Source organism: Myotis brandtii, unplaced genomic scaffold, assembly GCF_000412655.1.
Source record: "Myotis brandtii unplaced genomic scaffold, ASM41265v1 scaffold1166, whole genome shotgun sequence".
Lineage (NCBI taxonomy): Eukaryota > Metazoa > Chordata > Mammalia > Chiroptera > Vespertilionidae > Myotis > Myotis brandtii.
The window spans coordinates 402713-412083 of record NW_005354034.1 but is presented as its reverse complement, the minus strand read 5'-3'; the positions used below and the strand labels follow the sequence as shown (position 1 = coordinate 412083).

Sequence of the window (9371 nt, the reverse complement as noted above, 5' to 3'; positions counted from 1 at the left end):
GGCACGTGCCCGGGTTGCGGGCTCGATCCCCAGTGTGGGGCGTGCAGGAGGCAGCCGATCCATGATTCTCTCTCATCATGGATGTTTCTATCTCTCTCTCCCTCTCCCTTCCTCTCTGAAATCAATAAATATATATATTTAAAATAAATAAATATATACAGACATAAATAGAAATAGAAGAAATAGGAGGGCAGAAAAATGTCTGATGTTACGTTAATTACAAGGGTGAATGGAATAAACTGACCCAAAGAGACAGCTGTGACCCTGAATTTCAGAAAGGAATCGGTCGGGACATAACACCTAACCCCCCTCTGCAGCAAGCTGCCTCCAAGACACTCATTTTTAACAAAAGGGGGTGGGGGTTGGGGGGAGATATACCAGCGAAGATGAGACAGCAAGTGTAATATCAGCCAAAACAGAATGTAGAGTCTCCACATGATAAGAGGCCATGCTCCGTATTATGCGCCGATAACAGGAAAAAATAGATGGAGGAGAGATACGTATCCGACAACATATCCGAGAAATATGCAGAGCAATGCCAGCTCTCGCAGAAAGATGAGGAGAAATAAAGATCAATCAGCAATTCCCACCAGGAGCGTATACCTTCTCTTTATCGGGAACAGATGGTTCGACGCGTAAAAAATAAGCTGAGATACAGAATGTGAATAAGGTGAGGAGAAGACTAAAAAGTCATAAAAGCAGGAGAGAACTTCCTGTCCGACAGCAGGTGGGAAACCTTGTGAACCGCAGGGATTTTGTAGGTGGTGTGTGTTAGGCTGCCTGGAGAGTCACAATACATTCCAAACAATTAACACGACATCCGGGATGCTCTCTGGCCGTCCTATATCATAAAAGCCTAATATGCTAAGTGTCCGGTCGTCCTGTTGGCCATTCAACCAATCAAAGCGTAATATGCTAATGATATGCTGAGGCTGCTCAACCACTTGCGATGATGTGCACTGACCACCAGGGGGCAGACAGTTGACCAGTCGATCAGTCGCTATGACATGCACTGACCACCAGGAGGCAGACGCTCCACCCGGTAGGTTAGCTTGATGCTGGGGTCTGGTCGATCGGGACTGAGCAAGATGAGCCAGACACACCCTGGAGCCCTCCTGCGGTCCCTCCCCGGCTGGCCAACCTCCTGCGTCCCTCCCCAGCCCCAATCGTGCTCTGTTGGGGTCCCTCGGCCTGGCCTGCATCTTCTAGCAATCCGGGCTGAGGTCCCCCCCACCCCAGTGCATGAATTTTGTGCACCGGGCCTCTAGTAATGTAATAGAGGAGTAAAGAACAAATACTACATTTAAATTATTTTTGAAGCCTATATATCTGAAAGTTTGGAGGCATATGACTAAGCAAAAAGAAGTTGTAGGGGACACTGTGCAATCCTTATTGCTGAGTGAGGAAACTTTACATGCCAGCGGCTGTGAGGTATGGCTTAAAGGAACGTTTTTGTTTTAAGTAAATGTGAGAAAACCAAAGAATGTTGAAATAATGGACGAAGACCGGGACTGCTGAGCGAAGGGCTGAAAACCCACACTCTGTCCTGGCCAGTTTGCCTCAGTGGATAGAGCATCAGCCCGTGGACCTAAGGGTCCCGGGTTTGATTCCAGTCAGGGGCACGTATCTGGGTTGCAGGCTTGACCCCCGGCCCTGGTCGGGGTGCATGTGGGAGGCAACCCATCGATGTGTCTCTCTCACATCGATATTTCTCTCTCTGTGTCTCTCCCCTCCCTTCCACTCTCTCTAAAAATCAATTGGAACATATCCTGGGGTGAGGATTAAGAACAACAACAACAAAACACAAAAAAGCCCGGCCAGTGTGGCTCGGTGGTTGAGCGTCAACCCATGAACCAGGAGGTCACAGTTAGATTCCTGATCAGGGCACAGGCCCTGGGCTGCAGCTCGATCCCCAGTGTGGGGAGTGCAGGAGGCAGCCGATCCATGATTCTCTCTCATCATGGATGTTTCTCTCTCTCTCTCTCCCTCTCCCTTCCTCTCTGACATCAATAAAAAAATATTAAAAAAAGAAAACAAAAAACCCACACTCCTCAGGGTCCAGCCACCTGGACACCCTATGCGGGCGTTCCGAGCTCAGGAGCTGGGCTGAAACAGGTACCTGCCCCTAAGACACTGCAATGACATGAAAGTACAGACGGGCCAGCAAGTAAGCCAAACAGAGTGTCTGCGGGCCACGCAGACCCAAGGCCCGCCTGCTTCAACCTCAGCAGTGCCTGCAGCCTCTACACATGCCTCAGCCCTCGGGGACCAGCTGTGCCCGACACTAAGCCTCCCAACACAACACTCTTTGCACCCCATAACCCGGACTATCTGTCCCCTCCGGGCCCTGAGGAGGCCGCCTGTGCTGTGTCCCACTCCGCGCCTGCAGGCACCAGCTCCGTGGCTGAGCAGCGGGCAGGCGCCCTGTCTGGGTGATGCCCCAGGCCGCACGCCCTGGAGTCCATCCTCTCAGCCTCTCTCCCAGGCGCAGGCACGGAGTTGCTGCCATAACCAAGGCGAATCTCTGGCCAAAGAAGGCGGCACTGCTGGTGACGCACAAAGCCATCGTCGGTCGGCTGCAACGTCTCTGGAGGCTAGAGGACATGTCGACATGTGGGCGGGAATTGTGTGAACTGTTGAAATAAAATCCGTGACGGTGGGTGGAATTCTCGAACCAATTCCTTTACATCATTCATGCTTGTTTGTTTGTTTGTTTATTTTTTGTTTAAATACTAGAAGCCCTGTGCACGAAATTCATGCAAGAGTAGGCCTTCGCAGCTCCGGCGGCCTCAGCCCTCGCGGCTGCCCCAGCTTCGTCCGGAAGGTCATCTGGACGGTCGTTCTGTTGTTCGGCCATCTGGTCTAATTACCATATTACACTTTTATTATTATAGATAGTTGAATTGATTTCAGAGAGGAAGGGAGAGGGAGAGGGAGAGAGAGAGAGAGAAGCATCCATGATGAGAGAGAACCATGGATCGGCTGCCTCCTGCACGCCCCACACTGGGGATCGAGCCCGCAACCCGGGCATGTGCCCTGACCGGGAATCAAACCCTGACCTCCTGGTTCCTAGGTCGACCCTCAACTGCTGAGCCACACCAGCCGTGCAATAAAAACATTTTTTCAAAAAAAGAAATAGGACACAGCTTCAAAAACACAAACCTGGTCATCAGTGGGGTGAACAAGTGCTCTGTGGTCGGAGCAGGACTAGGAACAAACTCGTGGCCCCTGTCAGATGGGGGGCCCCCCCTTTACCAGGAACTTCCTGTCCCGCCCCCTCGGCCTATGCCTCTCTCGCTGAGCAAGCTCCTCGGTGCTTCTCTCTCTGGGAGACGGGATTCCCCACCCACAAATCGTGGGGAAAAGCCAGCGAGATTTCCCAATCTCCCTCGCTCGGCTGGGTTTTGTTTTGCAACACGGGGTAGAGGCAGATGGTCCCTCTCCTTCATGTGTCCTCCCACCCTGCACGCAGCCGTGAGGCCTGGAGCTGCGGGACCATCTGGGCGCTGCTGCGCGGGGACCAGCCCCGCACGGAGGACAGCAGAGCAGCCAGACGGCGGAACGACGAGAGGAAGCCCGCGCCGTCCTCGCCGGCCAGCCAGTCGCTGTCTGGACTCCAGGGCGTGAGAGGGAATTCAGAGTCTTCACTCGCGTCAGGTGCTGTCAGTGGTTCTGTTAATTGTTCCTGAAGATTCCCTCCTCCCGCCAAGCTCCTATTTCAGTGATGGCGAACCTATGACACGCGTGTCAGAGGTGACACGCGAACTCATTTTTTTGGTTGATTTTTCTTTGTTAAGTGGCATTTAAATATATAAAATAAATATCAAAAATGTAAGTCTTTGTTTGACTGTGGTTGCAAAGATCAAAAAATGTCTGTATGTGACACGGAACCAGAGTTCAGTTAGGGTTTTTCAAAATGCTGACACGCCGAGCTCAAAAGGTTTGCCATCACTGTCCTATTTCTATAGCACAGACAGCTGACAGAGGGCGTCCGGACATCGCCTGGGCCAGGCGGGCACGCGACAGGTCCCTGCCTTTCCTGCTTCTGCGGGTCCTCGTCCTTCAGACTCAGAACCAAGGCCCTGCCCACGTCCGGGCTTCCAGTGGCATTGTCTGGGCCGGTGCACACAGAAATATCACTCTCCTCTGCAGGCCCTTTTATTTATTTTTTAAATATATTTTTATTGACTTCAGAGAGGAAGGGAGAGAGAGAGAGAGAGAAAGAGAAACATCCATGATGAGAGAGAATCATGGACCGGCTGCCTCCTGCACGCCCCACACTGGGGATGGAGCCCACCACCCGGGCATGTGCCCTGACTGGGAATCGAACCGTGACCTCCTGGTTCATAGGTCGACGTTCAACCACTGAGCCTCACCAGTTGAGCCTCACATAATATCCTATAGAATAAAAGGCTAATATGCAAATTGACCGAACAGCAGAACGACCGGTCGCTATGACATGTACTGACCACCAGGGGGCAGGCGCTCAATGCAGGAGCTGCCCCCTGGTGGTCAGTGTGCTCCCACAGGGGGAGCACCGCTCAGCCAGAAGCCAGGCTCACGGCTGGCGGTAGTGGGAGCCTCTCCCACCTCTGTGGCAGCGCTAAGGATGTCCGACTGCTGGGTTACGGGGAGCAGGCCTAAGCCAGCAGTCGGACATCCCCTGTGGGCTCCCAAACTTTGAGAGGGTGCAGGCCAGGCTGAGGGGACCACCCCCCCGCCCGGAGTTCACAAATTTTGTGCACCGGGCCTCTAGTTTCAACATAAAAAATGTTTACTACTTTTCACCTACCGTCAGCAAAAATAAACCCAAAAACCAAAAACTTAATGTACCTTCCAGGCTGATCAGTCTTAGGGCCGTGTTGTTCTCTCTCTCTCTCTCTCTCTCTCTCTCTCATCTAACGTGTAAGGAAAGTCGGATCATGCTGTCACATTAAATTAGCGGAGTTATTTCTCCTCCTTAGATTTGGCTCTTATTTAATTAAACCCCAAAGCAGAAAACCAATATTTGATCTGCGCACACGCCCCCATTTACAGATTCCGTGATTTATGATCTTGTTTCTGGAACATTATCAAACGGGCAAATTAATGACATCAGTCCCGCATCACTTGAACCCTGGCTTGAGTGCTTTTATTACTTATCCTGCGAGATGGGTGCCATCATTTTTTGTAGATTTGTAACAGTCCTTTAGCTGCTCATTAGCATGTCTGATTGAATTGGAAATGCATCAGGATGTTTATCTTAAGAGAGAGTAAGAATGCTTTGAGTGATTGCTTCTCCAGGGAGGACTGACTGCCAAATGCTAGGTTACGGGGCAGATATCTCACCCTTATTTAATAAACCACACGTGCAGGGCCAAGGCTTTGATGGAAATATTTCCAAGGCACTCTATCGAAAAAGAGTATTCCCGCAAGAATGGAAGGCAATTGCAATATGTTGATTTTTTCCCCCAACAGATTCTTAAACTGTATCTGATTAAACAAGGTGCCTCCAGGCAAACGGAATCATTGGGGTTATTAATAGACTAGAGGCCCAGTGCACAAATTCATGCATGGGTGGGGTCCCTCGGCCTGGTCGGTGATCGAGGTCTATGGGGGGGCCGCCCGGCAGGGGGGAGGGACCCCGGGAGGTTGGCTGGCTGGACCCCCGATTGGGGCCTACTGGGGGGCCAGCGGGAAGGGGGGGATGGACCGCGGAAGATTGGCCATCCCGGGGGAGGGGCTGTGGGAGGTTGGCTGTGGGAGCGCACTGACCACCAGGGGGCAGCTCCTGCATTGAGTGTCTGCCCGGTGGTCAGTGCGCATCATAGCGACTGGTTGACTGGTCATTCTGGTCGTTCGGTTGTAATGGTCGCTTAGGCTTTTATATCTATATTAATAAAAGCCTAGGTGGTCCTCATGCCCTCGCATGCAATGTTGTCACAAGATGGCCGCCATAAGATGGCCGCATACACAGCAGAGGTGGGGCCCAGCGGCTGCTCCGTGTGGTGAGGCCTGGGGGTCCCACAGCTCCGCCACCTCGCATGGAGGCAGGTCGCGGAAGAGGAGGGCAGTTGTGGGCGATCAGGCCGGCAGGGGAGAGCAGTTGGAAGCGATCAGGCTGGCAGGGGAGGGCAGTTGGGGGCGATCAGGCTGGCAGGGGAGCAGTTAGGAGGTGATCAGGCAGGCAGGCAGAAGCGGTTAGGGGCAATCAGGCAGGTAGGCAGGCGAGCGGTTAAGAGCCAGTGGTCCCGGCTTGTGAGAGGGGTGTCCCAGATTGGAGAGGGGGCAGGCCGGGCTGGGGGACCCCCCCCCCCCACATGAATTTCGTGCACCGGGCCTCTAGTACATAGATAATTGATAACATTGTAAACGCCTTTTTGTGCAAACTTCCCAGTAATAGAAGCGAATGACTCTCCGAGGAGGTAACAAGTCCTTTCCTAAGCCGGGAGGTGCCCGACTCTTAGTTTTTAAAAATATGGATGAGGACTCAGTGTGGTGTCTGGCAAATAACTCACGTGAACAAGCTTTCTCGGTGTTTACATCTTTAAAGAAAGAGTGGGAACCAAACAGATGCTGCTTTGTTGCAAATAAAAATAAGTCACATTTGAACAGAGATATAGGAACCACTTGGGAAAATCCTCATAAAATTCCAAAATGTTGAAAACAAGAGTACACGTAGTGCGGCCGGCGGGGCTCAGGGGCTGAGCGTCGACCTAGGAACCAGGAGGTCAGGGTTCGGTTCCCGCTCACGGCACAGGCCCGGGTTGCGGGCTCCATCCCCAGTAGGGGGCGTGCAGGAGGCAGCCGATCCGTGATTCTCTCTCATCATGAATGCTTCTCTCTCTCTCTCTCTCTCTCTCTCTCTCTCTCTCTCTCCCCTTCTCCCTTCCTCTCTGAAATCAATAAGAATATACAGATGCCGTGTGGTCCATTCATTTCCATCCAGGCATATGAAATATGAACATATTCTCATTAAAATGGGACACGGTTTATACACTGTCTGGGATGGCCCTGTGACAAATGGCCCGTCTCACTCTGCTTGAGGGCTATGTTATGAAGGAGCCAACATACTCATGTGGAGGTCACTGTGTGTAAGGATCTACTCAAAGTTCTTTACGTTATTTTTTAAAATATATTTTTACTAGAGGCCCGGTGCACGAATTCGTGCATGGGTAGGATCCCTCGGCCTGGCCAGCAATCAGGGCTGATAGGGCTGGCCGGCGGGGGGGAGGGGAGTGTGGGACACCGTGAGCGGTTGGCTGTGGGAGCGCACTGACCACCAGGGGCAGCTCCTGCATTGAGCGTCTGCCCCCTGGTGGCCAGTGTGCGTCATAGCGACCAGTCGACCGGTCGTTCGGTCTCTTAGGCTTTTATATATATAGATTGATTTCAGAGAGGAAGCGAGAGGGAGAGAGAGATAGAAACATCAATGAGGAGAGAGAACCATGGATCGGCTGCCTCCTGCACGTCCCACACAAAACCCAGGCATGTGCCATGACCGGGAATCGAACTGTGACCTCTTGGTTCCTAGGTTGACGCTCAACCACTGAGCGACGCAGGTCGAAAAGAAGTAAAAGTAGCAGCCCCGGTGAGGTCGGGACGGCCCTGGCGATGTACAGCACCGGCAGGGTCGAGACGGCCCCAGTGAGGTCGGGACGACCCCAGTGAGGTCGGGACGACCCCGGTGAGGACGAAACGGCCCCGGTGAGGTCGGGACGGCTCCAGTGAGGTTGGGACAGATAATGGGGACCAGTATAGACTGATGAACAGGGGTAGATGCAGAGGCAGAGCAGCATTGAACAGACTGTCAAACTACAGTGGGAAGCCTGGGGAGGATTAAGAGATCAACCGAAGGACTTATATGCATGCATATAAGAATAACCAATGGACACAAGACAATAGGGGGTAGGGGAGGCCGGGAGAATGTCAAGGGGGGGAAAAAGAAGACATATATAATACTCTTTGTCATACAACCGAAGGACTTATATGCATGCATATAAGAATAACCAATGGACACAAGACACTGGGGGGTAGGGGCCGGGGGAATGTCAAGGCCGGGGGGTGAAGGAGACATATGTAATACTCTTTGTAATACTTCAAGAAATAAAAATTATTTAAAAAAAAAAAGTAAAAGTAGAAACGCCTATTAAAATGTCCATGTGTGCCCTGGCCGGTGTGGCTCAGTGGATAGAGCGTCGGCCTGCGGACTGAGGGGTCCCGGGTTCGATTCCGGTCGGGGGTAAGGGCAGTTTCTATTGGGTAAGGACACGGTGGCTACAACTGGGCTCTCAGCGCTTCGGACCCTCCCCTGGGAGAGCTCTGAGGCCCCTCGCCAGGTTGTGGAATAAATGGCTTGCTCACGTCAGTGGCTGCACGTTGGGGTCACCCGGGGCATCGCCCACCCCCGCGACTCTGACTCAGCGATTCTGGGACGGGACCTGGGCAGGCGTTTTCAAAGCATCGGCGGCTCGTCCCCATGCCCAGCCAGGCTTGAGACCCCCCGGGGAGGTTTCCCTCAATAGCAATGTCTGTGTGTTCCTCCTTCTGCTCAGAAACTTTAAAATGGCTCCCGAATACTAAACAGGGGACATGAGACGATAAAACGGTCTCTTTTCGCAGGTGTAAGCGAAACGGGAGTGTGATCAGGGACGGGGGAAGGCGGACAACTGCAATGAAATGGCCCCACAGCTGAGTTCGGAATAAATACACAAAAAAAGGGCCTTTGAGGACAGCGTTGTCTTCAGCGACGACGCTCCCAGAGTTATAGGTCTGAGTTACGATGTCCCTTCAAAGCAGTTCCTACAGGGAGATCAGCCATAAAACCTGTTTTAATGATGCCACAATGGAAACATAAATTTATTAGAGAGAAATCGCCCTGGAGACTGAGGTAGATTTATTTAAAATATCTTGAATGGTAAAAACACAAAACCAAACAAAAAAGACACACACACACAAAACCATTTAAAAAATATATTTTTTATTGATTTCAGAGAGGAAGGAAGAGAGAGAGAGAGAAACATCTATTATGAGAGAGAATCATGGATCAGCTGCCTCCTGCACGCCCCTGCTGGGGATGTGCCCGCAACCCAGGCATGTGCCCTTGACCGGAATCGAACCTGGGACCCTTCAGTCCGCAGGACGGCGCTCTATCCACTGAGCGACACCGGCCAGAGCTCAACTAGAGATCTTGCTTGCATATATGCATCACCCACGAGCACAGACAATGGGGTGGTGAAGGCCAGGCCCAGGGACAGGGCCAGGCTAGAGGGAGCCAGTGGGGGAAGAGGGGGGCATAGGTAATACTTTCAACAATAAAGCTCTTTTAAAAATAGGGGGTTACTCCCAGCTGGCGTTGCTCAGTGGCTTGAAGCATGGACCCACGGACCCCG

General features: G+C 52.2%; 1 protein-coding gene across 1 annotated transcript in view; it reads left to right on the top strand.

Moving 5' to 3' along the window:
• Positions 1 to 8607, top strand: part of KIAA1024 (KIAA1024 ortholog) — a 40168-nt gene extending 31561 nt beyond the window's left edge. Inside the window, exons 7-8 of the mRNA XM_014529201.1 lie at positions 3473 to 3623; positions 8602 to 8607. Of these exons, the coding sequence (XP_014384687.1) occupies positions 3473 to 3623; positions 8602 to 8607 (157 nt within the window). The remainder of the gene's footprint in view (positions 1 to 3472; positions 3624 to 8601) is intronic.
• The last annotated feature ends 764 nt before the right edge of the window (positions 8608 to 9371 follow it).